This window comes from Leucopleurus acutus, assembly GCF_964270905.1.
Source record: "Leucopleurus acutus genome assembly, chromosome: 8".
Lineage (NCBI taxonomy): Eukaryota > Metazoa > Chordata > Mammalia > Artiodactyla > Delphinidae > Leucopleurus > Leucopleurus acutus.
In genome coordinates, this window is record NC_139151.1 from 100,270,589 (window position 1) to 100,298,084 (window position 27,496).

The 27,496-nt window shown below is 55.7% G+C and overlaps 1 protein-coding gene across 1 annotated transcript; it reads left to right on the forward strand.

Moving 5' to 3' along the window:
* Positions 1–578: 578 nt before the first annotated feature.
* INCENP (inner centromere protein) lies at positions 579–27,496 on the forward strand (the record flags this gene model as incomplete). The annotated part of the gene is made up of 19 exons (XM_082844048.1): positions 579–641; positions 3,749–3,899; positions 4,286–4,399; positions 5,216–6,009; positions 10,208–10,259; positions 11,096–11,153; positions 11,231–11,348; positions 12,419–12,470; positions 12,917–13,034; positions 13,104–13,235; positions 13,742–13,753; positions 20,206–20,315; positions 20,386–20,506; positions 20,881–21,003; positions 22,263–22,393; positions 24,022–24,100; positions 24,287–24,394; positions 25,639–25,789; positions 27,282–27,496. The coding sequence occupies exons 2-19, from the start codon at positions 3,760–3,762 to the stop codon at positions 27,494–27,496; spliced, it is 2,628 nt and encodes an 875-aa protein (XP_082700174.1). The 5' UTR covers positions 579–641; positions 3,749–3,759.

The following is a 27,496-nucleotide window of genomic DNA, read 5'->3' on the forward strand; positions in this document are numbered from 1 at the left end:
CTTTCAGTTTGTAATTTTAAGTTGAAATCATTAAGAAACATTATCAAGTCTATAGCAAGTATTATTTCTCAAAAGTGGCAGAGTCTCGTATAGAGGACAAATTGGGTGAAGTAATGGCAATGGCAAAGCATAAGACTCCCAGAAAGAGCACGACCTCCAGGTCCACGACTTAAGGACCCACGCACTTCCCACGTCCCCTAGGGCACTCGCAGTGCACGCTGGGACGTGTAGTTCCGGCGTGCGAGGTCCTGCGCGCGCAACCCCCACCGCGGGCGACTTACTCTCTAGGCCGCGCGCCGCCGTTCCCGGAAGCTGTTCGGGTTAAAGTTTCAAAGCTTCCTTTCCCCGCCTCTTAGTCCCGCAGATTGCCAATCCAAGTAGCCAATAGATGGCCGGACTGGTGCTTCCTTTTACTTGATTGGCTTAGGTTTCTGCAGCCGCACAGACAAACTTGCCGGGGATTGGTCGAGCCTTCAGTTTTGAAAATCGTAGGTTTGGCCCGCGCTGCACCGCCCCGTTGCTTCCTTGCAGCCGCGAGCTTTGGAGGCCGGGAGCGGTGGGACTTGGGCGGGCTGAGATTTGTGCTGGGAAGGTCGTCGGACTTGGATCGGAGCAGCACTTAGGAGACGCGGTGCAGTCGAGTGAGTGCGCGCGGGCGGCCGGCGGGAGTGGGGGGGTAGTTAGCGATTTGTTACCCCTTCCTCCAGCCCCGGACCGGGGGCGTGACCCTCTACCCCCCGTTGCGGCCTGGCAGTGGATGGATCACCTCTTCCAAGTGACGAGGTGACCTGCCTTGGTCCTGGGGCCAGAGATGACCCCCACCCTCCATCCTAGAGAATAACCCCGTCCCTTCCCCCTCCCGGTGCCTAGCACCTTCTTTTGTGCCCAGGAGGCCCTTTGTTGATCTGGACGCGCAGGAAGCGCACACCGACCGGGTTGTGTGACGGAATTATGCCAGATGGCATTTCTGTACAGTTAACTCTCGCTCAACACCTGCCCCATCGGCTGAGCAACATTTTAAAGTGACCATTTCTCGAGTCCACTGCTACCCCTGATCTTGTCATTTCCCAAGCACGTTCACTGACAGTGGCCTTCTCTGGGGCGCCCAGAGCCAGAACTTGGCCCCTGCCTTCCCGAGGTTGAAATGGAGTAGGCGGCAAAGCTTGTGGTTAAGAGCACAATTTACATCCAGGCCTTGCCCTTGACTTAACTTCTCTTTGCCTCGATTTGCTCATCTGCACGAGGGTCTCCTTGAGGTTGTGGTGAGAATTCAATGAGACGATGCTCCGTCCAAGCACGGAGTAGGACTCTTTAAAGAAAGCAACTGTTGTGACCCTTCTTTGCTGAGGCGAGGTCACAGTTAGGTGCCCGACTTCCTGCACCCTCAAAAGAACAGGTATTGTGAAGGAGGGCCGTGGGGCCCTCGTCTGGTGTATGATGTGAGAGAAGTATTGGGAGACGAAAATGAACAAGCAGCCTTCGCCCTTGGTGGGATGTAGGGTGCTCTGGGTTTGTGCCCAGGTTCTTGCAGGGGCTGAAGAGATTTTTGCTGCTTTTCCCAGGACCCTCATTCTTACACTGATCCCTCCTTTCACAGGGTCACCTCTGATCTAATGACAATGACCCTTTCTAAATACCCAGGCTGAGGCTGCTGAAAACAAACTTCCTCATGGAAGAAGCCCAAACACCTTTTTGCACTTTGTGAAAGAAGCTTTCGCCCATTTTGCCATTTTGAACAAATACTTTAAAAAAAAAAGCAAGTTGTTGATTTCCATAGCAACAAAATGTTTTGTCGTCCTTTAACATTTTTCTCTTTCCTAGCCTCAAACTGGGTTCCTGCCCTTAGCCAGGGCTGAGCTCTGGGACAGAGGGACTGGGGGGATCCAGAAGGATGGCAGCCGAGAGGCTGTGTCGGTGACTGGCTGGCTGCAGAGCTGTCTCTGCCCAAAGCCTCTGCCGTCCTGCCCGATTGGCCCTGCCCCGATGAGTGCTGCCTTTGGCATCTAGGAGTAGGCCTTTGGATGAGTAAGGCATGCCCTAACCTGTGTAGAATGAGTTCATTTGGTGTCCCTGTACGTGTGTATGTGTTGGGGTGGGAGTACCTGTAGAATGTTTATTTCTAGGTATAGAGTTGATAGATGGATGAATTCATTTAACAAGTATCCCTTTTGTGCCAGGCACTGTGCCATACTCTGGGCTTTCAAAGCTGCGAGCAAGACAGACAAAGGCTTGTCCTCAGGGAACAAACGCTTAGTGGTCAGAGACAGGCAGCAAGCAAACAGATACAGTCACCCAAGTGCCATGCGGAGAATTGAAATTGATGGATAGGATGGTAGCTGGTGGTCAGGTCCTCCCTGAGTTGCTGAGAGCCAAGTGCTGAGGAATGAGCTGCACAAAATAGGAGACAGAAGGTTCCAGACAGAGGGCAGAGCTTGCTCAAGGAACAAAGGCTCGTGTGCCCTGGAAATCAGCCCCCAGGAAGTCCTGTGAGGCTGCAACAGGACCTGGCATTAAGCTCTGTAAGGGGTGACTGAGCCCCTCCTTCCAGGAGTTCCCATCTCAGGTGGGAGGCTGAGCTATGCGTGGTTCTTGGTTTTGAAGTTGTAGATCAGGGTGGTGGGTTACTGCCATGGCATGAGACATGCAGTCTGTTATTGTGGCTAACGACTGTCACCCATTCATTTGTTCTTTCATTCACTCTACCAGTCGGGATATTTATTGAGCCCCTGCTATGACCAGAATAGAACACTTCTTCCTTGCCTGGGGCTTTGGTGATGATTTTATAACTGAGTTTTGAGGAGAATATCTGAGTTGCCAGTTGTTTTTTTGTTTTTGTTTGTTTATTTGTTTGCTTTTTCGAGTTCCTAGTTTTTTAAGAAATTAAGTGAAGACATAGAACAAATATAGTTACCAAGGGGGAAGAGGGGGAAGGGATAAATTAGGAGTTTGGGATTAAGATATACACACTGCTATATATAAAATAGATAACCTACTGTATAGCACAGGGAATTGTGCTCAATATCTTGTAATAACCTGTAATAAAAAAGAATCTTAAAAACAATAAATATATATGTATAACTGAATCACTTTGCCATACACCTGAAACTAACACAGCATGGTAAATCAACTATACTTCAATAAAAATTTTTTTTAAAGGAAATTAAGAGAAAACTAATTTTGTATTTTCCACTGCCTGATATTTCTAGACAAGTTTTCCTAAAAACAAGACATTGCTTATCCGCTCCCCTCGTGCTCCCTCATGCGTCTCAAGGGCATTTCAGCTCAAGGGAGAGGGTTGTAGGGGCCCCTTAGAGAAGAGCCTGTCTGTAGACCCCGCTTTCTTACCCACTACTTTGGGACGCAGAACCCCTTCCAGCCACTGGCCTCCCGAAGAGGCAGTTGGATTTGATGTTCTCTGGCCTGATGCCTGGGGTCTGCTCGTGGGTAACTCACCCTCCGACAGTAGGAGAGGAGCCCTTCAGAGGGTAAGAGCAGGCCTTTGGGCAGGTCAAGGGGTCCTACCTGGTGGGACCACAGTTTCTCCTGATCCAGGAAGGCAGTTGGCCGTGCCCTGTCATTTTAAGCCCCAGAGACAGCCATTTGTAAGGAGATCCATTGACACCACAATTGGCTGGTCATTGTGGGCTTCTGGGGACAACGTGCTGTGTGGGGTGGGGATGGGGCGGCATTGAAGAGTGTGAAGATTCCAGCCCTGAGCCCTCATGCCTCTTATCTCTGCTTTCTCCAGACAGAGCCATCATGGGGACGACAGCCCCAGGGCCCATTCACCTGCTGGAGCTCTGTGACCAGAAGCTCTTGGAGTTTGTCTGCAACGTGGACAATAAGGACATGGTGTGGCTGGAGGAGATCGAGGAGGAGGCCGAGCGCATGTTCACCAGGTGCGGGAGGGACGGACCCGGGGCTGCCGGAGGCCCCAGCGGGGGCCGCTTCCCCACCTGACAGGCAGAACAGACAGGCTGCCAGCAGTCCCTGCTGAGTGCGCGGGATGCTCAGGGCTAGGGTGATGGGAAGCAGGGGGAGAAGTGCTGGGCTGCACCTCAGAGGGTGGGGCTGCCTGGCAACCTTGCTCCCCTGCCATGTCTGGGGGGGGCGGAGCCCTGAGTGCCTGCGGTGACTCACGTGCAGCCTTGGAGAGCTCGCTTGGTGCTGGTCACCCCAGCTTGACCAGGCACTGCCAGGAAGGGGGCAAGGGTCGGGCTGGGTGGGGAAGGGGGACCCATGGTTTCCAGGCAGCCTCGAACATCACCCTCTTTGTACCAAACAGAGAATTCAGCAAGGAGCCCGAGCTGATGCCCAAAACACCTTCTCAGAAGAACCGACGGAAAAAGAGACGGATTTCTTATGTTCAGGATGAAAACAGAGACCCCGTCCGGAGAAGGTAGGAGGGGCCGGAGGCTTGGGGCCCACGTGGAGAGCTTGATTCGCAGGTATTAACTGACATGAGGAGCCGCCCAGGGGAAATGAAGCGTGACCCGAGGCCGTGGAGTCCAGAGCTTGTGTGTGTTGGAGGTGGGGATGGTGTTTGATCTGAGCCTCTCCTTCCAGAGGTAGGAGAAGCAAGAGAACCTGACCTTCTGCTTGGGGGAGAGTGACCAGAGGTGTAGACCGGGCGCTGTTCCCTAACCCCCTGTTGCTGTGCTGGTTATAACTACCCTGGTAACGACCATGGGCTGCAGAGTACCAGGGGAAAGAGGCTGGGTCTTGGGGGTCAGGTGGTCTTGGGTGCACACCCCAGCTCTGCCCCTTAGCAACTGTATGTCCTTGGGTTAATTTTCCACGTCTCTAAGCCTCAAGTTTCTGGAGTCTAAAGTGAGGATAATGGTCCCTGCCTCTCAGGGCTGTCTGGTGGTTTAGGCGACAGCATGAGCAATGCCTCCAGCAAGGTGTTTGGCCCAGTGTGACCCCGGTCAGTGGGAGGTTTAGGGGAGTTTAATCTTCCCAGTGGTTCTGAGAGGACAGGCATCATCCCAATTTACAGATAGGGAGACTGAGGCCCAGAGAGGGGCAGCCGGGGTGTCACGGCTAGAGGCAGCAGAGCCTGGACCAGAACCCCGGTCTTCTGCCTCCTAGCCCTCCGCTTCAGACTCCACTTGAGCTGGCGGCTCCTGGGGAGGCCGGTGCCTGCAGCTGGAATTTTGGGGAGCCTCCCCGCCCTGCTGGGTCATCTCAGCTTCTGCTCCACCTCCTCCAGCAGGTTGTCCCGCAGAAAGACGCGGAGCAGCCATCAGAGCTTCCGGCGCCTCCGCAGCAAGGACAAGGTGGAGAAGCTGGCCACAGTGGTGGGGGAGAACGGCTCCGTCCTGCGGCGGGTGACCCGTGCTGCGGCCGCAGCGGCAGCAACCTCCACGGCAGCCACGCCTTCGCCCACCCCTGAGTCTCCCCCGGTGCTGACCGAGAAGCCCAAGGAGAGCCCGGCCCAGTGCCAGCTGGTACCCATGGTGGAGATTGGCATCAGCGAGCGCCGGAGCGCTGAGCAGCACCTCAGCCAGCTCCAGTCTGCCCAGGCTCCACCCCCCACCCCGGCTCCGGCCGCTGCTCTGGCCTCCCAGATCACCTTGACCTCGGAGGAGGACTCTACACCCCAGAAGCCAGAGGCCGGGAGACTGGAGGCTGTCACCGTGAGCTCCTTGATAACTACACCCCAGGACCCCAAGGGCCGAGGGGTTGGAGCAGGAAGGTCCGCCTCCAAGCTCAGGATTGCCGCGACCTCCCCAGGCCCGCAGGACTCGCCCAGCTCTCCGGCCTCCCCGTGGCGGGAGCGGGTGCTGGCTCCCATCCTGCCGGATAACTTCTCCACACCCACGGGCTCCCGTGTGGACCGCAGGTCAGTGCGGCGCAGCCTGATCGCCCCGTCCTCCCCGGGTCCCCAGGTCTCGCTGGCCCAGAATTACTCCCTGGTTTCCAAAGAGGAGAGCACCGTCCGAAGATCAAGCAGAAGGATTGCCAGGAAGGCCACCAAAGAGCCGGCCGCCTCCGCCCGCATCATCTGTGAGTCTGGGGCTCAGCTCTGGGCAAGGCTGCGGAGGGTGGTCCTTCATGCCTGGCTCAGCCAGAGGGGCTCTGGGGACCATTTAGCAAGGAGCTGTCCACAGAACTTTCTGCGGTGGTGTAAGTGTTGCAGATCTGTGCCGTCCTATACTGTAGCCACTAGCTAGCCACGAATGGCTGTTGAGCCCTCAGAATGTGGCTCGTTTGATCGAGGAACTGAATTTTTAGTTTTATTACATTTTACATAGTTCAGATTTAAGTTGCCGCACGTACCTAGTGGCTACCACGTTGGACAGGGCAGATCTGGTCCAACGCTCTTGTTTTACAAATGAGGAAACTGAGGTCCGGGGCCGTTGGCCGCAGTGTCCCTGCGGTTAATGCCATGCTGAGCTTGAACCTGGGCCTCTTCCCCAGGGCCCGCGTGTTCCCCTTCCTTCCTGTGGAGGCTCGCTTAGATTCACCATGTTTGTGGGCCACCTCCTGTTAACGTAACTGTTTGGTCTGGCCCCAGCTGTACATTTAAACTGAGGCTTAAGGAGGCTACCGAGTCTGTAAATTGGGAAGAGCCCCACATGTTTCGTCCCTTCTGGGATGGTGGCCGCTTGCTGAGGAGGCCAGGTGGAAAGCCACAGGGCGGGCTTGTCAGGCAGGTGAGGACACCTCCCTGGGCCCGGTTTCTTCCCCGCCTGGGGAAGGGTTTACTCCAGGGCCTGGGGCTCAAGGACACACAGTCGGGGGCCTGTGCAGACATGCGGTCTGGCACACTGTTCATTTTTGGATTCTCAGAAGGGCCCCAGTGATTCTGCCCTGCCTTGGAGATTTCCTCAGGTGTGAATCTGATCCTGGGCAGGGGCCCAAGGGGGCGGGCAAGCCTGGAACTCTAGAGGGAGGTTTGGGGAGAGACCCTAGAGGCCCTCCCCATGCTTCTGGTCAGACATCCAGAAGCTCTTCTTAAGCCAGTCAGTGTGCTCGGCCCCCTGCCCTGCACACGGGTGGGCTTCTGATTTGATTCGCCTTTGACCCAGTCCGGTGGAAGGAAGACAGTCAAACACAGTCGTTAAGCCTTGGAGTCACACAGAGCCTGGGGGGCCTGGGGCACACCCTTCTCCGAACCTCAGTTTCCCCATGTGTTAAATGGTAAGAACACCTGCCTTGAATGTGGGTAGAGGACCCATCTTAGTGCTTGGCTATGGTACAGCTCAGTCCATCTAAATCAAAACAAAACTGGATGATAAAACTGCAGACGGCCTGGGTCCCTGAAGCTCAGTGGAGGTGTGGCTTGGGTGACCCTCCGGGGCGCTCAAGGGTGTGGAGCAGGGAGGGGAGAGGGGGCTTCCTGGAGGCCTTCCTGACACCCAGGCCCTGGGGCTTGGCTGGGTAGGCAACTCAGAGGTTGGATTTTAGTTTGGGTTACCCCAGAAGCAGCCCTTGATATCAGGATTTGAGTGTAACTTGTTACTGTGGGAGGGGAAGGAAGCACCTGCAGCAGGGGAGCGGGGAGGTGAGCCGGGGAGAGAGGACCGCCAGTGACGCCCATAACAGGCCTGGGGCCTCGGGGGAGCCTCTGGAGCCAGTGTGGTGCCCCTCGACCCCCTTCCAGGCCTCCTCCCTGCCCCCAGACCTGTTCTGAAGCCTGAATGGCATGCAGGTGGCACTTAACATTCCAGAGCAGTCTTTGCGCTGGTGGAATAGTTGTGCGGTCACATGGGCATCTTCTCACCCTTCTGCCCCCTCATCAGCGAGCCCTGAGCTGGGATGGGAGGCAGGGGATGTGAGCTGTCTCTTGGCTACAGACCCCTCAGGTGGGAGCTGGCCCTCCCACACCTCCAGGCCTGCCTGCCTCACCCCAGGAAGGTCCCTGCTTCCGGCCTCGGCTCCCTCAGCCTTAAACCTCTGGCCACGCACCTGTGGCCCAGATGCTCCAGCCGAGCCAGGCTTCTTCTGTGCCCAGCAAAGCCTGCTCTTTCCTGCCTCATGGCCTTTGCAGATGCTGTTCCTTCTGCCTAGACTGGCACCTCTCAACTTTTGGCCTCAGCCCCTGCTTCCAGACTTCAAAATTATTGAGGACCCCAAAGAGCTTTTGATTATGAGGACGCTATCTATTGACAGTTACTGTATTAGAAATTAACTTGAAGGATTAAAAAATTCTTAATATTCATTAATATTTTATTTTTTATATTAATACTACTTACTGTTTTGATATTAAAAGTATTATTTAATACTTTAATATAAAAATAACAAGCCAATTACCTGTTAAGGTTAGTTGTGTTTATTTTTGTTGGGTTTTTTTTTTTAAGAAAAAATAACTGTTTTCCAAACAAAAATGTGATGAGGAGACTGGCGTTATTCTGCAGTTTGCAGATCCCATCCATGTGTGGCTTAAAAGAAGACAGCTGGGTTCTGCATTCACTCTGTTGCATTGTGTTGCTTGGGTTCAAGTATATGAAGAAAATCTGGCCTTACACAGATACGTAGTTGGAAGAGGGCAGAGTGCTTTAGAAGCCTTTTCAGATAATGGCACATATTCTTTTTTTTTCCCAGATAATGTGTGCGTACTCACAAATATGTGGCGTTACGCACATCTTCCAGATGTCGACACACTTCATTATGTATTTTTTTAAAGGAGCACATTTGCTTTCTGGTCTCATCAGAAACATCTTTAGGTACTGGGAAGCTATGAAGTTCATGGTGGTGGATACAAGGTCCAAAATTCTATTTTTGGCTTTTTTGTGGGCTCAGTTTTTTATTCTTGGCAACAAATACTGTTCGTTTTATTTGAAGGGACAGACTCCCTTTGTTCTTTTTTTTTTTTTTTTTTTGCGGTATGTGAGCCTCTCACTGCTGTGGCCTCCCCCGTTGCAGAGCACAGGCTCTGGACGCGCAGGCCCAGCGGCCATGGCTCACGGGCCCAGCCGCTCCGCGGCATGTGGGATCCTCCCGGACTGGGGCACGAACCCGCGTCCCCTGCATCGGCAGTCGGACTCCCAACCACTGCGCCACCAGGGAAGCCCCCTTTGTTCATTTTTAAGAACATGTCTGCCAAATACCCAAGCTCGATTAGCCATAGTTTGTCAGTTGTCCTTTGACTTAAAAACAGCATTCCGTTAAAAAAGGGGCCAGTTCAGCTGAGACCTCAGACCCCCTTGCTTTTCAGAGACTTGGCTATGCAGCCCAAGGGCATTTTTGCATACTTCCTACTTTATCACATAGTGTATTAGAAAGACATGTACTTAAGTTTAGATTTAATAAAATTAATAGTTGTCATTCCTTCACCAAGGACATTCTTAAGTGAAACCAGACGTTTCCGTCCCGAGTGTGGGGTGCAGTTTGGTACCCAGGCTTCGTACTTTACCTCCATTGCTTTCACTCTCTCAGGGCAAATCTCAACACCATGAAAAGGGAAGATAACATTTTGGTGTTATGGTGGAAATAGTTAGGACCTCGTGGGTCCCCCAAAAGGGTCCTCTTGGGCACTCGGCTTCAAGAACCCCAGAGTACACTTTGAGAACCACTGTACACTTTGAGAACCACTGTCCAGGACATCCTCCTCCCTCCCCTTACTCCTTTGCGACCTTCTTACCTTCTTATCCTTTACGTCCCAGCCTCCAGACCAGCTCAGCTTCCCATTATAGGCTTTTCATGTCCTCTGCTGTTTCCGTCATGGCACATGTCACATGTTGGTTACAGGATTATCTGATGATTATCTAGACCAGGTCGTGGCCCAGTCTGGTTTGCTCTCCATTGGGTCCCCAGGACCTGTGCATGGTATAGACCCTCGACGTATGTTTGTTGAATGAATAAGCTGCTTTGTGTTGGCCTGGGCTGGGAGTTGGAGGCTCAGAGCTGGACATCGTCCCTCTTCCCAGGATACTCCCAACCCAGTGAAGGAGCCAAGACGCGCCCTCAGATGGGCATGTTACCCTCTAGGGGGTAGCAGGAGACTTCAAGCCAGCAGCTCTGTTGAGGGTGTTAGGAGTCGAGGGAGTGCTGACGGCAGGGATCTGCACCCAGGGAAGGAGGAGAGGTCTGCGGGGTCAAGAGGGTCTATGTCTAGTGAAAGGAGGGGTCTGCAGGTGGAGAGGGTCTGGCTGCAGATGAGAAGTGGTGGAGCCCCCGTCAGAACCTGGTTCCCTGGACCTCTTGGAGGGGCACCTGGCTGATTCTGAGGGCATCTCTTGTTCCTTTGTTTTCCTGTCAGGCCACAGTTACCTGGAGAGGCTCCTGAATGTCGAGGTGCCTCAGAAAGTGAGGTGAGTTCAGTTCCAGGGCTTGGGGACCTTCCCAGGGCTGGGCAGGGCACACGGGGGGCCCTTTCTAGGTAAGCCCCACAGGTGGAGGCGTTTCCTGTGCTCGAGCCTTCCCTCATCACAGGGACTGCCCCTGGGCTGTCCCCCGCTGCCCCCTGCCCCTGCCCCAGTCTTACCAGGCAGTGCCACCCGGGTGTCAGGTCTTCCCGAATTGCTTGTCAACATCGCTTGTCAGTCCTGGCCTCGCCTTGACCCCTCCAAGCCTTACCCTGGGGCCTGGGCTTCATTGCTTTGTCAAATCCAGAGGACTGTGGATGAGCCAGTGCAGCCTTGAGGAGCCAGTTCAGACTGGGGTGGGTGGCATGGGGGTTGGTGGGGTGCTTCCTGCTCCAGGCTTACACCCCAGCACTGCTTTGAGCCAGCGCTCCTTTTCCTGGAGGCCACGTCCTGCCGTCACTAAAACTATTCCACCACCACCACGCCTCCCTGCTCTGGAGCAGAGGGGCAGTGCTTGGGACGGGGAGACCGGTGACTTTGCCGGCGGAGAATGGAGAACGGGCCTCAAAAGAGACGTGGCTCATTCAGGCCCAAAGGGTCGAGACGGAGCTGGGAAAGGGCCGACCTCCCGAATCAAGGCCTTGGTGGAATACAAGCGAAGCCAAATTCAGAAGCCGGCACTGCTCGTCTGCCCAGGCCGCAGACTTAAACCACGGGGCCACTGGCTCCGGCTGCCCATCCTCCCGTCCCTCCTAGGTCGCTACCCTAGGGCGTAGGGGAGGGGCTTCTGCGGGGAGGCTTGGGCTGGACGGCTCCCACAGTGCCCCCTGCTCTGCTTCCAGCCCCACGGCGGAGGAGCCCAGCGAGGAAGCTGAGCCAGAGGAGGCAGCTGAGCCGGAGGTGAGATGGGCAGGCCAGGGAGGGGCGGGCCTGCGAGTCCCACGTGCAGACCCCTAAAGCCATGGCTCTTCCCTTAGGTCCCCAAGAACAGTGGCAGCGCCTTGCAGCTCCGCAGTACCACCAAGATCGCCATTAGCACGCCCGGCTCGCAGCCTGCAGCCGGCGGCCAGGGAACGCCCTCTGAAGGGCGGCCGGGTGAGTCTCCTGACCTACAGATCGTCAGGGCCACGCAGGCCATGGTAGCCTCGGCCTGACTTTCTCTTGGAGGAGAGGCAAGCGCGGTTTTCTGGGCTGATAGGCCGAGGGAAAGTGAGACCCAGGGTGCAGCGATCTCCTTCGAGTCTGCACGTTTCATCTCCCACCTTTTGGCTGGAGCCACTGCTGAGTGCCACTGGGTGGCCATGGCTGGTTGGTGCGGGAAGCTGGGGGTGGGACCTGAATTGGGGCGTTAACTGTGAACGTGCCAGGTCAAGGCCTGGAGCCTCACTCCCCGGGGTATAGGAGGAACTGTGTCCTGGGGTGTGAACACCTGGCCTCGTGTTCTGTCTCTGTCGCTGGCTCACTTCTCTCCTCTGTGGGTCTCCTGGCTAAAGGGCGTGAGAGCTGTGGGCTCTGGGGCCTGGCCTGCATCTCCCTGGTGGGAGGAGCACCGTAGCCGTGAGAGCTTGCACACGGCTCCCCCAGCTGCTGGACGGGGTTAGCACAATGGCCATGCCAGCCGCATAGGCCCCAGGGGCTGCCGGGACCCTTTGGAGTAAAGAGTGTTGGAGAGCCGGGGGAGAGATCGGCGCTTCCTCCTGGCGGCGAATTGAAACGTACAGACCCGCACCCCACACGTTGGCCCTGCTCAGGAGGCCCCGCCCCCGTGCCAGCCCCAGCTGAAAGGGCCGGGAGGAGGGGGATTTCGAAGCCGCTCAAGGGGCCTGTTAGAGCTTGCAGCTTGTGTAGGTTTCTGCCCCCGGCTCTCAGTGTTAGAGGTGGGTGGGACGTGGTTAGGGCCACCTCGATGGGACTGTCCTGCTGTTCTCGCCCCAGAGGCCAGGCCTGGGGGCGAGGGATCTGCGGGCTGCGGGCCGCGTGCCAGCTCTGCGCGTCCACAGAGGGGTCACGGCCGGGCAGTGCTAAGCCTGATGCTTCTGCTCCTGGCTACCCTGGGGTCTGCCGGGAAGAGAGCCTCGCCCCTGCCACGGCCACTGCCGGTGGGCGCGTTCCCCTGACCCCTCCGTGCTCTCCCGATCGCCCCCCTGAAACCGCTTTCTCCACAGAGGCCAAGACTGACCAAGCAGATGGCCCCAAGGAGCCGCCTCAGAGTGTCAGGTTCGCATGCGGGAAGGCGTGTGCAGGCGACCATTTTGAGGGGCCCAGAGGGGCACGAACCTTGAGTCCTCCCTCGGGAAGGGTGGGCGTGTGGTCAGGGACCTCCGTGTCCTCTCAGCAGGGGTGGGGACTGGCGCTCTCACTTAATAACAGAGGTGGCTTCAGGCTGTGGGAGGAGCCTGACCTGGGGGTGGGCCACGGGATCCCAGACCCCCATCCTCCTGTGTCCTGGCCGTGTGACCTTGGACTGGTCACTCCCCTTCCTCTGACTGGGCGGCAGAGGGTTGGTCAGGGAGACCCCACCTCTGCAGTGCCTTTCAATCTGGAGTCCCGGGGGCTGGGCCCAGTTCCATTCGCAAGGGGGACCTTTTCTGGGGCGTGACAGGGGGCGCTGGGGGGGACGCGAGGGCGGGCCCTGTGACACTGCTGCGCCCGCACGCCGGCAGGAGGAAGCGCAGCTACAAGCAGGCCGTGAATGAGCTGGATGAAGAACAGCAGCTGGAGGATGAAGAGCTGCAGCCCCCCAGGAGCAAGACCCCTTCCCCGCCCTGTCCCGCCAGCAAGGTGAGTGTGCGTCTGCCCTCCCTCCGCCCCCTGCCCCGCCCACGGGCTCTGACCCTGGTCCCTCTGCAGGTGGTGCGGCCCCTCCGGACCTTCCTGCACACCGTGCAGAGGAACCAGACGCTCATGACCCCGACCTCGACCCCTCACAGCAGCGTGAAATCCTTCATGAAGCGCAACACTCCCCTGCGCGTGGACCCCAAGGTGAGGGCAGCCTGGCTGAAGGCTGCAGCATGTCCCCAGGCTGCTGGGAGCAGCGGGGGCCTGGGCCAAGGCGGATGTGACCTGGCACTGGTCAAGAACCAGCTTGAGCCTCTGTGGCCCTGGGCTACCTCGACATCTGGGGACTGTCCTGACTCCTTGGGCTCTGCACTGCAGCCTAGAGGCTCGGCCGGCTCAGGGTGACCTCCCGGGTCTGGGATCCGGGGCTGGGAAGTGGCAGAATTGGCCTGGCTGGCCACCGCCGTGGCCATCCATCCCCAGGCACCGCCCCCTTTCCCTCCTGGCGGCCTGAGTAGTTAAGGTGAGGGACTCACGTGGACGCTGACTTGGGGATGAGGCCTGGGTGACGTGAGAGGAGTGGTGGCGCTGGGAGAGGGCGCAGGCCCCAAGCAGACTCACTGGCGTCTTCAGGAGGGCGGCCTGCTTTCCAGGATGCCCTCCACCTGGCATTAACTCTTGGCTTTTTCCTTGTCTCCTCTCCTCCACAGTGCAGCTTTGTCGTAAGTAAAGCCTTTCCCTGTCCTGTAACCTAGCTCCACCCAGCACTTACCCGCCGTAGCCCTGTCCCTGCAAAACTGACAGCACTTGTAGAGGCACTAACATCATCAGTGGGAGCGTTAAGGGGGCCGGGAGGTGGGAGGTGGGAGGTGAGCTAGAGTTGCTGGCTGGCTGGCCCGCCAGCCCTGCAGTTCTGGGGCCGATGTCCTCCCTCTGCAGAGCCTGCCCAGGAGGATGAGAGGGGGTGTGGTCCTCAGGCAGGCGGAAGCAGAGGGGGTGTGACCTGCAATGGGTCACCAGGGCCACATCTTGCAGTGTTCCCCCCCAGCCACGTCCCTCCCACCTCCGCGGTGCCGGGCTTGCCCTCAGGGTCTGGGGCTGCAAAGAGAATAGACAAGGCATCTCTGACCCCAGGCCACCGAGATTTACAGGATCGCAGACCTAAGCTGCTGCCTTGAGGGGTGGGGCAGCGGGGAAAGGAGATCTGGGTCTGCTGGGTAACGGTGGAACTGTCGGTGCCATCCTCCAGAAAGAAGGCCACAGAAGCTGTTCTCTTCTCAGATACCCCAGAGCTGAGCTGGACCACCGGCTGCGTGCAAGGAGCCATGGGGGCCTGGGGCCTGCTCGGCCCACAGTCCCAGCTCCCAGGGTCTCCCGAGCAGCTGCAAGGTTGCATCCCCCGAGTCCTTTAGTGTCCACTGGCACTTTGAAGGCCACCTACCTGGAGGGCTTCTGCCTCCAGCCAGGGGTCTTAGGGCCCCAGGAGCACTGCCGTGGAGCTTGACAGATCAAGAGGCTGCCCAGCAGCTGGACAGGCAGGTCCTGAACTGGCCTCTCCTGCAAGAAGGCTGGTCCCATCTGGGTGGACAGGGCCATGGCGTGTCATCCAACATGCCAGCAAGCAGGCTGTGTGGTTCTTATGTACCTGTCTTTGTGCCAGGGCCCTACTAGGCACCTGGGCCCACAGCAGTGAACCAGCCTTGGACTTTTTCCTCCTACAAGGAACTACCTGTGCCCCACCCAGACTGATCGGGGCCTTGCAGGAATGACCAAGAGGTTCAGGAAGCTGCCCTTTCCTGCTTTGGGGAGCCCAGGTCCCTGCATGCGACATCTGTGTGGGTGGGACAGTCCTCAGGAGGCCAGGGGACCTACCTAGGTAGGTCGCTGTGGCATTGGACTGGTTTCCTAACCTTTGGGCCTAAATTTCCTTGGCTACAAAGTGTGGAGACAGAGGTTCATTCAGGGAGATTGGATGAAGCAGGGAGCAGTAGCGAGTGTCAAGCACCCAGCACGGGGATCGGCATGAAGGGGTTGTTTGATGGATGGCAGAGAGGCTGCTCATTTGAGACCCCTGGAGGCAGAAGGGGCTGCACAAGCTTTTGGATCCCTCCCACCCTCTGCTTTGGGCTTGATGGTGGCCCCTGGGGAGCAGCCCACCTTCCAAGGTTGGGGCAGAGAGGAAGCACGGATTCTACGACCTAAGAAACTCTTGTTTTCTTCTATAAAATTCACAGTGCAACAGGATAAATTCTCTGACCTGGGCTGGGAAATCCTCATAGTCAAGCTTCAGGACAAAAGCCTGTTTTGCGGAGCCCTGCTGAGAGTAGGAATCTGGGGGCAGGACGAGAGGGTGGCGAGCGCTCTGGGTGCCACGTGGCCTTTGTTTCCCAGGTGCTTTCCTCATAGGCCAGCGGGCAGTGTGGCCTCTTGCTGGGTTTCCCTGGGTTCGTGTGCTTGGAGAGCACAAGGCCACCTGCTCCCTCCCTGAGGGGTCCTCCCAAAGGCCAGCATCCTCCTCCAGCCTGGCTTCCTACCCCAGCTTGGCTTCTATGACTCATGATCATCTCTCTCCATTTCTCTTTCCATCTTTAAAAAAAAAAAAATTATATTAAAAAACATTTTACAGTAAAATTTATGTTAAAAATTATCATACAGTGAAATCTATCCTTTGTGAAAGCATAGGTTTATGTAACCACTACAGCAGTTGGGATGCAGAGCGGTTCCATCACCCCACAAGACTCCCTCCCCCACCCCTACCGCCTGTTCTTCATCACTGTAGTTTTGTCTTTTTGAGAATGTCACATGAGTGTAATCATACGACAGGTGACCTCTTGAGATTGGCTTACTCAGCATAACGCTTCTGAACTCAGTCGTTACACTTGAATTCAGTTTCCTGTAGACAGCATATAGTTGAGTCAGGGTGGTGGTTTTGTTTCTTTTTAAAATCTAACAGTGTCTTATTTGATATATTTAGTGGTATGTTTCAATTTATGTCTACTGTTTTATTATTATTGGCTGTTACCTTTGTTTTTTTCTTCTGTCTCCCCTTTCTTGCCTTTTTTGGGGTCCCTTGACATTTTTTAGTATTCCATTTTAATTTGTCTCTTGCGATTTGGACTATATTATTTTTAGGGTTTTTAATGGTTGTTTTGAGGCATTACATACTTTAGCATCAGTATCTTTTTTTTTTTTTTTTTTTTTGCATTACGCGGGCCTCTCACTGTTGTGGCCTCTCCCGTTGCGGAGCACAGGCTCCGGACGCGCAGGTTCAGCAGCCATGGCTCACGGGCCTTGCCGCTCGCGGCATGTGGGATCTTCCCGGACTGGGGCACGAACCCGTGTCCCCTGCATCGGCAGGTGGACTCTCAACCACTGCGCCACCAGGGAAGTCCAAGCATCAGTATCTTATCAGTTGAATTGGAATGTAGAAACCTTACCACCTATAGATGCTTTGACTTCCCACTGTGTGTGATCCTTGTCTTACATATTCCATCTCCATACATCGATGACTCCAGCAGAAAAATTTTTGTTTTCAACTGTCAAACATTTTAAAGAAACTCAAGAGGAAAAGAAGTCTTGATATTTACCCAGATATTTGTCATTTCTGTTCTTCATTCTTGAAGCTTCACCTTTCCTTCTGGTATTATTTCTCTTCTGTCTGAAAAACTTCCTTTAGCAATTCTTTGAGAAGTCTGCTGGCAACAAATTCTTTAGTTTTCCTTTATTTGAGAAAGTTTATTTCCCTTCATTTCTGAAGGATATTTTCACTGCGTATAGGTAGAGTTCCGGATTAACAGTTCTTTCCTTTTAGCAATCTTAAAATGTGCTCCTTCCGTCTGGCGTCCAAACTTTCTGATGAGAAATCCCCAGTCATTCAAATCATTGCTCCCTGATAGATAATGTGTCTTTTTTCTTCTGGTGCCTGCTTTTCAGAATTTTTTTTCCTTTGTTTTAATAATAAGTTTTTAGCAGTTTGATTCTTTTGTGGCTGCACATGGGTTTCCTTGGGTTTATCCTGTTTGGGTTTTGATGACCTTCTTGAATCTGTAGATTTTTATCTTTCAGCATAGCTGGACATCTTCAGCCATTATTTCTTCAAGGTTTTGGGGATTTTTCAGTATTTCGTAGACTTTTTTTTTTTTTTTCCACACCACACAGCTTGCGGGATCTTCCCCAACCAGGGATTAAACCCAGGCCACCGCAGTGAAAGTCCAGAATCCTAACCACTAGGCCACCAGGGAAGTCCTCATAGAACTTTTGTTGTCATCTCACAGTTCCCTCAGGCTCTGTTAATTTTTCTTCCATATATTTTCTCTCTGTGTTTAGATTGGCTAAATTTTGATTTATCTTTATGTTTTCTCCATTCTGCTCTTGGATCTGTCCACTGAATTTTTTTTTTCAGTTATTGTATTTTTAGTTCCAAATCGCCATTTGCTGCTTCTTTAGATCTTCTAGTTGCTGAGATTTTCTGTTTTTCCAGTTGTCTTAAGAGTGCTGTGATTATTTGTTGGGGCATTTTTGTCAGAGAATTCCAACCGGACATCTTGGCATTGGTGTCTGTTGATTGCCTTTTCCCGTGGGAGTTGAGATTTTCCTGGTCCTTGTATGCTTAGTAATTCTGGATTGCAGCCTGCACATTTTGAATATGATGTTAGGAGACTCTGGGTCTTGGTTAAATCTTATTGAGACTGTTGATAGTTTGCTTTGGCAGTAACCCACTGGTTCTGGCTGTGGTTCCAACCTGCTTTCTGTGGCCTGTGGTTCCAATGTCCATTCAGATTTCAAAGCCTTTACAGTGCTCTTTGGATCTGTCGTGGGTGTGCCAGTCAGCGGTCCGTCTGGGATCTGGCAGGTGACCTGTGAGTTTAGTTCTTAAAGTTTCAGGTGTGATAGTTCGGGTCAAATCCAAACATCTCCAGTTTGGTGCTGCGCCCAGGAGTTCATAAAAACCTTATGGTATTACTTTCTCAATCTATCCAGTACTTTCCTCTTCTCTGGGGCTCCCCCTTTCTGCCCCCCAGCCAGGAAGCTGGGGCCTTAGTTCTTCTGCTCCGCTGTGTGCTCCCCTAACCACGTGGAGGGCCTCCGGCTGGGAGACAGAAAGAAAGGCAACAGTGTGATCACACAACAGTGTGATCCCCAGCATTTGGGGATCACAGCTCCATAGTGTGGCATGGAAGGTTCTCCTCCTTGAGTTTTGACTCTGCAGGTTCCAGTAACTGCTGCTGTCCCTGTTGCCACAGGATTGCTTGTGGGCCAGAGCATGAGAGAAGGGAGAAAAGAGGGAAAAAACCATAGTGTTTTGAGTCAGAACCAGAGGGCTCTTCCCGGAGTTCCGTCAGCACCACGGTGATCTCTTTGGGGTCTCAGGCTTCACTGAGTTAGGGCTGGAGGGAAAAAAAAGCATTCAGCTCATTGCTGGTTCGGAGATGCTTCAAAGCTTGGTCTCCTTCCCCAGTCTGCCTGCGGCTGTTTACCTTGCAGAGGCCTCAAATAACTGCTCCGTGCATTCTGTTAGGTTATACTGCCACATGTAGTGGGAGAGACAGATGGGAGTGTCTACTCCATCTCACCCAGAACCAGAGCCCTTCTCTCCATCTTTAGGATGGTATTACCTCGGGGCCAGATTTCTAGGTGGGAAATCTGTAGTCAAGGTCAGTGGCCAAGGAGCAATGGACAGTAAGGCCGATGGGTGGCTTAGCCCAGAGGTGGTGTCTAATGGGAGCCAGGTTGGGGTGAGGGGTGGGCCTCTAGTCCAGGTCCCAGCCTCTACCCTTATCCCCTGACCGTTACTGGTAAAGCACCAGTCTTGTCCTTGGCCAGGGAGGGCTTGGAGGCCCCACCTGTCCTGCTGGTTGCCTACTGCTATGGCCATGCCCCTGGGGCTTTCTGGGCCTATGGAGGAGGAGGGTACCAGCATCGATCTGCTGAAGCAAGTAGGACTTTTAAAAAGTTGTTTTTGAAATTTGTATGTAGCCGTATCACAAGAAGTTTGGAAAATGAAGGGGAAAAAAATGCCATCCCTAATCAGTGTCACCAGCCTATATAGTAACCACTGTTAGCATTTGACAGTATTTTCTTTTTTTTTCAGCTGTTAGGAAAGAGTCGATACACTGTGTGTGTGTGTGTGTGTGTGTGTGTGTGTGTGTGTGTATACACTCGTAAAAGTTATAAAGCATAATAATAAAAAATTAACACATGTGTACCCATCCACCCCCTTAAATAGAACATTAACCATAACTTTCAAAGCTGCCTTTCTGTCCCTTCCCAATCTGGTTCTTTTTTTCTTATTATTATTACTTTTGGCTGCGTTGGGTCTTTGTTGTTGCATGCGGGCATTTTCTACTTGTGGCGAGCAGGGGCTACTCTTCCTTGCGGTGCGTGGGCTTCTCATTGCGATGGCTCCTCTTGTTGCAGAGCACAGGCTTTAGGCACGCGGGGTCAGTAGTTGTGGCTCGCGGGCTCTAGAGCGCAGGCTCGGTAGTTGTGGCGAGCGGGCCCAGCCGCTCCGCGGCGTGTGGGATCTTCCCGGACCAGGGCTTGAACCCGTGTCCCCTGCATTGGCAGGCGGACTCTCAGCCACTGCACCACCAGGGAGGTCCCTCGTTCTTAACTCTTTTATCAAATATAACTTTTTATATAGTTATAACCTCTGCTAACAGAGGTTACTATAGGCTGGTGAAGTAGATTAGGGATGGCATTTTTTTCCTTTATTTTCCAAACTTCTTGTGATGTGGCTATATAATAATTTCAAAAACAACTTTTTAAAAGTACTAGTTGGGGGCTTCCCTGGTGGCGCAGTGGTTGAGAGTCCGCCTGCCGATGCAGGGGACACGGGTTCGTGCCCCGGTCCGGGAAGATCCCACATGCCGCGGAGCGGCTGGGCCCGTGAGCCATGGCCGCTGAGCCTGCGCGTCCGGAGCCTGTGCTCCGCAACGGGAGAGGCCACAACAGTGAGAGGCCCGCGTACCGCAAAAAAAAAAACAAACGAGAAAAGTACTAGTTGGTTCAGCAGATCAATCTGAATCATCCAGTCTTGAGCCTGACTTTTGTGTCGCCCACACCTTGGCAGGGCTCAGGTGAGGGCACTCGTGACTCAGGCCCTTGGGAGGCCTTTGGGGTCGTCCTGGCCCAGCGCGGGGCTGCCCTCACTCCCCCACCGCCACCCCCCCAGGAGAAGGAGCGGCAGCGCCTGGAGAACCTGCGGCGGAAGGAGGAGGCCGAGCAGCTCCGCAGGCAGAAGGTGGAGGAGGACAAGCGGCGCCGGCTGGAGGAGGTGAAGCTGTAAGTGCCCGCCCCCCCCCTCCGGCTCCCCCGGCCTTGCTGGGCCCCCGTGACCACCCTGTGCCCGCAGGAAGCGTGAGGAGCGCCTCCGTAAGGTGCTGCAGGCCCGGGAACGGGTGGAGCAGATGAAGGAGGAGAAGAAGAAGCAGATCGAGCAGAAGTTTGCTCAGATCGACGAGAAGACGGAGAAGGTGCAGGCCTCGGGCTGTGGGTAGCAGCTTCCGCGGGCTGTGCCCTGGCGGGACCCAGGCCCGTCACACTGGGTGGCCCGAGGGTTAGGACTGGACCCGTCGGGAAGTTACGGGTTTGATGCCCTATATCCCTCTCGTGGCCGTCCGTGGGGTCTGTTCTGAGCCATGTGGAGGGTGGAAGGTCTGCCCGGGACCGAGCACAGCCCTGTGCTCCTGGCAGGTCTGGGTCCCGGGTGCCCCCTCCCCCGGGCTGTGGGGAGCTAGCCGGGGACCCAGGGACATGGAGTATCTGCCCTGCTGCGTACTGGGCCCCACCCTGTACGGCTGAGTGGCGGGGGGCTGCTCCAATGGGCGTCTGTGGGTGGGCTCCGCAGGCCAAGGAGGAGCGGCTGGCCGAGGAGAAGGCCAAGAAGAAGGCGGCGGCCAAGAAGATGGGGGAGGTGGAGGCGCGCAGGAGGCAGGAGGACGAGGCGCGGAGGCTCAGGTGGCTACAGCAGGTACGCACGCCAGGCTCACGCAGCAGGACGGCACTGTCTCCGCGCCCCTGGACCGCTGGGCTCACCCCCTGTGTCGGGTTGATCTTGGTGGGCCTTGCTGCCTTGACCTCACAAGGAGGTTTAACAAAGGCCATGGAGGTGGGGACGGGGACGGGGACCCGCCTTGTTTTCTGTAGAGGCAGCAGTTTGAGGGTTAAGTGCGCGGACTCTGGAGCCAGACTTCCAATCTCAGTTCTGCCATCTGTTAGCTGTGTGACCCTGGGTGGGTTATTTGACCTCTCTGTGCTTTGGTTCCTTCAGGTAGCAGTGATATCTACTCGATAGGGTTGTTGCGAGGATTAAACGTTCTGCCTCTAAGATTACGGGCCCACCTCTTCCTGGGAACACAAATCTGCCATTAGGGGGTTATAAGACTAATGGCTAAAGTTTATGGAGTATTTACATGGTGCCAGGCACTGTTCTAAGTGCGTCATGTGTATAAACTCAGCAGTCTTAGGAGGCGTGGGCGTGACTGTTGTCCCCATTTTATCAATGAGGGTAAAACCGAGGCCAGAAGGCTTCTGTGACTCGCCTCGTGTCACCCAGCTCACGAGTTTGGCTCCGTCCAGTCTGTACCCTTAACTACTAAATCCGCCACTGCAGCAAAAGAAGTTGTCGCAAGACGCGCCTCAAGCCGGTTGCCGTGGTCCTTGTGGGTGGAGCCTCGTATGGGGTGTCCCTGGGCTCAGCCCCTGCTGTTCTTTTTTTTAATTTATTTATATTTATTTCTTTAAATTTTTGGCTGCGTTGGGTCTTCTTGCTGCGCGGGCTTTCTCTAGTTGCGGCGAGCGGGGCTACTCTTCGTTGCAGTGCACGGGCTTCTCATTGCGATGGCTTCTCTTGTTGTGGAGCATGGGGTCTAGATGCATGGGCTTCAGTAGTTGTGGCACACAGCCTCAGTAGTTGTGGCGTGTGGGCTCAGTAGTTGTGGCTCACAGGCTCAGTAGTTGTGCTGCACAGGCTTAGTTGCTCCGCGCATGTGGGATCTTCCCGGACCAGGGCTCGAACCCGTGTCCCCTGCATTGGCAGACGGATTCTCAACCACTGCGCCACCAGGGAAGTCGGCCCCTGCTGTTCTTGACGGGAGAGGAGCTTCTGGGAAGGACAGGCCCTCCGGCCAGCCGCTCCTCCCCCCACCCCCCCTTCCTCCCTCCCAGACCCGCTCTTGCCTCTCCAGCCCGGGCTGGCCTGCGAACCCTGACCTTGCTCTCTGGTCACAGGAGGAGGAGGAGAGGCGCCACCAGGAGCTGCTGCAGAGGAGGAGGGAGGAAGAGCAGGAGCGGCTGCGGAAGGCGGCCGAGGCCAAGAGGCTGGCGGAGCAGCGCGAGCTGGAGCGGCTGCAGGCCGAGAGGTGAGGCGTCGCGGAGGCCCGGCGCCCAGGTGACTCTGTGGCGCCTCGCTGTCACATCAGCCGTCCTCCTGTGCGCGTGTGTGGCTGACACACAGATGTAGCCGTCACCCAGAGGCAGCTCCCGCCTTCACTCGGGAGTTTGGAAAAGGAGGACAGGCTTTGTTCCTGGCTCCAGACGCGGTGTGTCGGCTGCTGGAGATTCAGGGAGTAACGGGCAGGGTCGCTCAGGATCGTGTCTCTGTTCTGCTTCCGGCCGGATGAGCTGAGCCCTTTGGTTCATTCTTTTCTCAGCTGACATGAGGGGGCGGTGGGGCCGCAGGACGAGCCAGCATTTCTCAGCAGCCACTGAGGGCCTTTGGGTGGCAGAGTCAGGCCACCACGTGCTGTGATTCATTGCAGGGCCTTCGGCACCCCTGGCTCGTGCCCACCGCGCGTGCTCCTCTGGGGCTGGTGATGACTCGGGCTGCCCCCCCACCAACATTTCCAGACTGTCCCGCCTCCCCGCAGCTGGGGACCGTGGCAGATGAGCCCTCGCAGAGGCAGTGGTCTCTGCGATAGGCGAGAATTCCACGTTTAGTTCCACAAGCGTTTATCCAAGGCCAGTCCCTGTGCCAGGTTGTGCTGGGTCCTGGGAATGCCAAGGAGGGTAAGCCTCTTCACCACTGGCCAGGAGACATGTGGGATCCTATGCCCGTGTGCAGATGCGGACTCCCCTGTGTGCGTGTACACTCTCGGGTGGGCCCAGGCCCAGGCCTGGCCTCTCTCCTGCTTCCACCCACTGGGAAACACCAGGCAGCACTTTTTTCCGTGTCCGTCTTTGTGGGTGGCTACAGGCCCAGTGGAGAAGGAGGTGGGTCACAACCAGCGGGCTGACTGCGTCAGGGCCATCGTGTTGTTTGGCACAAAGGGGTCCCTGGTCCTGTGGGCAGAATCAGAGACAGGAGTCTGGGAGGGGGACAGAGGGCGGCAGCTGATGTAGCTTTAGAATTGGATGTGTGTCGGGCAGCGCCAGGGGCTTCAGGGGGTGGCGACGGTCATAACGTTTGGCAGCTTGGGCGGGTACCGAGCCACACGCTTTCCACACATTTCCTTGTTTAATCCTCACCTGAAGACACCTGCAGCGTGGGTACCAGCTGCTCCACTTCCCGGAGGGGGACACAGGTCCAGAGAGGTTCCGTGACCTGTTCAGGGTCATGAGCGAGTAAGTGCAGGTGGCTCTGAGCCGTGAACGGCCCCTCCCTGCTTCGTGTCGGGCTTGGGGCCGGGTGTTGGCCTGTGGGTCAGGACGAGTGGCGGTAGCTCAGATGACCTCATTTTGTTCTCGTGGCAGCTCTGGAGGAAAGGTGTTATGTTCCCCATTGCACAGCAGGCAAGACTGAGGCCCGGAGGCCTGAGTGGTGTGGAGGGCGGGGCCCAGCTTGGCGGGCCTCGGGGCTGAATGCTCCCGGACCCTCAGCTGAGCGCTCCTAGCCCCTTGGGCGCCAGCACAGCTGCTGGCTCTTCGCTGGCATGCCCGTCCTGCCATTCCCTCCTCTGCGGCATGTGCCAGGGTCCTGGCTTCCCTGGCAAGGGTGGAACGGGGCTGGGCCTCAGCTTCCCACCCTGACAGGCTCTTGCTCGGTCCTCAGGGAGCTGCAGGAGAGGGAGAAGGCCCTGCGGCTACAGAAGGAGCGGCTGCAGAGGGAACTGGAGGAGAAGAAGAAAAAGGTAAAGGGGAGCCGGGCCTGTGGCTCCCACAGGGTCTGCCCTGAGCTTTGCGCTGGGAGGCCTGGTCCAGGGGCCCTGGTGCAGGAGCCGCCCTGCCTGCCTCGCTGCCTCGCTGCGCGGCGTTGGTGGGGGGGAGGGGAGAACGCACACGTGGTCTGTGACATCCCGCCGTCCGCCGGGTCCCAGGAAGAACAGCAGCGCCTGGCAGAGCAGCGGCTGCAGGAGGAGCAGGAGAAGAAAGCCAGAGAGGCCGCGGCGGCCGGCAAAAGCCTGAACGTGACCGTGGACGTGCAGGTGAGGCCCAGGCATCAGGGTGGAGAGGGCCCCCTGGCTCTCATTATTCTCTTCCCGGTAGCCAGAGGCACAGGCTGTTGTATGTATTAGGACCATAAGAAAGTGGAAGCATACAGTTGTTTTTTTAACTATTTTTGAAATATATCTTCTTCCTTATTCTGAAAGTAGAATTTGTTGTAAAAAAAAAAAGAAGAAAAGAAAAGAAACTAAACTTTATAAAAGAATATAAAGCAAAAGAAAGGTACCCCCAGAGGGAAAGTCTAAGTCTGGTGTCTATTTTTCTATACTTTACGTGTAAATACATTTTATACACACACTTTCTCTCACACACACATATGCATAGTTTTAAATGGGCACAGACTACCCATACTGTCGTAGTCTGTTCGTGCTGCTACAACAAATTACCCTAGACTGAGTGGCTTAAACGACAGACACGCTGGGAAGTCCAGGGTCAAGGCGCTGGCAGATCCAGTGTCTGATGAGAACCTCCTCTGGTTCACAGACGGCCATCTTCTCGCTGTGTCCTCACATGGCCAAAGGGGAGAGGGAGCTCTCTTTTCTAAGGGAACTAATCCCGTTCATGAGGCCTCTGCCCTCATGACCTGAGTACCTCCCGAAGGCCCCACCTCCAAATACCATCACATCGTGGGTTAGGATTTAACATGGGAACTGGGGGGATACATTTAGTCCACAACACATACCATTTAGCAGTTTGATGTTTTCTCATGTTTTTCCTTTCATTTAATGTATCCTAATCGTCTGTCTGTTTCACCGCTTGTAAATCTCTTACTTTTGACCGCTGTGTTCCAGTTAGTGGTACCAGAAGGTCTTTAACCAGTCCCTGATGACAAGCATTTAGGCTGTTAATGCTGTTACAAACAAAATGTAATATAAGGTTTTCATTGCAACACCGTTTAAGATGTTGAAAACTTGGAAGTTAGCTGAACCACATGGTTAAATTACAAATCGTGGGGTTCCCAGTGAACTGCCCTGCTGCGGGTCACAGGACACACACTGACACACTAACCTAGAAGGATGTTTACAACATACTTTCACATGAAAAAGGAAGACATGGAGTCATGTATATGGTGTGATTTTTTTTTTTTTAAATTAAAAAGCGACCCCTGAACCTTTCTCTTTTTTCCCGTGAAATGAGGGGAGGTGGCCAGAGCCCCATGCTCCTCAGTGGCGGGAGCTGCCAGCCTGCAGGGCAGGCAGCTGACGGCCTTGTTCATCTTTTCCAGTCTCCAGCTTGTACCTCGTATCAAATGACCCCACAGGGACACAGGGCGCCCCCCAAGATCAACCCGGATAACTACGGGATGGATCTGAACAGCGATGACTCCACCGATGACGAGGCCCATCCCCGGAAGCCCATCCCCAACTGGGCCAGAGGTGTGCAGGGCCCGGAGTTCCCCAGGAGAGCCGGGTCCCCACTTGTGACTTCGAGCCCTGGAGGGGGTGGCTCAGCGGCTGCGGGGGTCAGGAGCCCGTTGTACCCATGGGCTGGCAGCTCGAGTCGTTGGCCGACACGTCTGCATCGGGCCTCGGGACACGCCTGGGGAAGGGTGGGCGCCCTGTGGCCAGCGGGCTCACCTGAGGACCAGACCTGGACGTTGGGCGCTTCCATTCTCAACAGATGCATTAGATTTCAGCTGGCTGCTGGCGGGCGTGGTGCTGGGTGTTCCACCTCAGACTCTATCTGGCTGCCCCTTTGGAGTCCCACCCAGCAGGCCACAGGGACCTAAATATGCTGCCCGGGGGTGGGAATAGAGCTAAGCGTAGTGGGGTTTCAGCAGCGCACAGAGCTGCAGCAAGGGGTTCCAGCCAGCTGGGGGAGGAGTTGGAGACGGGGATGGGGGTACTTGAGGCCCAGCAGGATGGGACGCTGAGCTTACAGGCCTCTAAACAGGAGTGTGGGTAAGTGTGAAGGTGCTACCTCAGGCCTGGGTGCAAGGCCTGCGGGGAGTGAGCAGGGCCAGTGCATGCAGCGGCTGCCTTACGGAGTTGGCCGAGCTGGGGGCGGGGCGGGCTGCAGTCTCACTCCCCGGAGGAAGGGCCAGAACCCTGGAGGGGATCGGCGCTGTACGGAAGAGAGCTTGCTTTTTGAGTTTCACCTCATCTGAACCCCACAGTGACTAGAATCCGACTTCGTCTCCTTAACGTCCAGTCATTCCGGAGGTGGCAGCGGGCAGGGGTCAGCGTGGCCGGGGAGCCCTTGACCTTTACCAGCCTACTTAAACTCACGCTCAGTTTTCCCATCTGTGGAATGGGGGTGCTTAGAGCACCCAGCTGAGAAGGGCTATCGAGGATGAAGTGAGTTAGCGTAGGAAGGCCTGGTGCAGGGCAAGTGCCGGGCACACATTCTGCTTCCCGACCCCCCCGGGGTCCTCCTCAGCCTCGCTGGCCGGGCTCTGAGCCACCGGCAGTGTCAGCCTGCACCAGGCATCGTGGGGCTGTGGTGCTGATGAGATGAGTAGCCAACCAAGGCAGTCGAGGATGGCATCAGATGCTCTGGTTCTGGAGCTGGACTTGTCTTCAAATCCCGGCTCTGCCAGTCTCTAGCTGTGTGCCTCTGGGCAGATCTCACCCTTGTAAACCGGGGCAGGTAGAGGGCCTGCCTCCGAGGTGGCTGTGGGGATGAGGGGGTCATGCAGTGACCTCAGCCGAGCGCCTGGCTCCCGTGAGTCGCTGGAGAGCAGCTGTAGGAGCGCGCAGTGAGAGGTTATCCGTGTTTGGTTGGGGGGGGCGGCTGGAGGAGGGCCCTGAGAGGAGCTGATTTGACAGGAGGTGAAGGAATGCTGAGGTGGAGAGGGCGCCGAGGGCTCTCTGTGGGGGGCAGGGGGAGCCCCAGGGTAGTGACCCAGCCCTTGGTGTCCTCCTGCAGGCACCCAGCTTAGCCAGGCCATCATCCACCAGTACTACCACCCCCCGAACCTTCTGGAGCTCTTCGGAACCATTCTGCCACTGGACTTGGAGGACATCTTCAAGAAGAGCAAACCCCGCTACCATAAGCGCACCAGCTCTGCCGTGTGGAACTCGCCGCCCCTGCAGGGCACCAGGGTCCCTGGCAGCCTGGCCTACAGCCTGAAGAAGCACTGA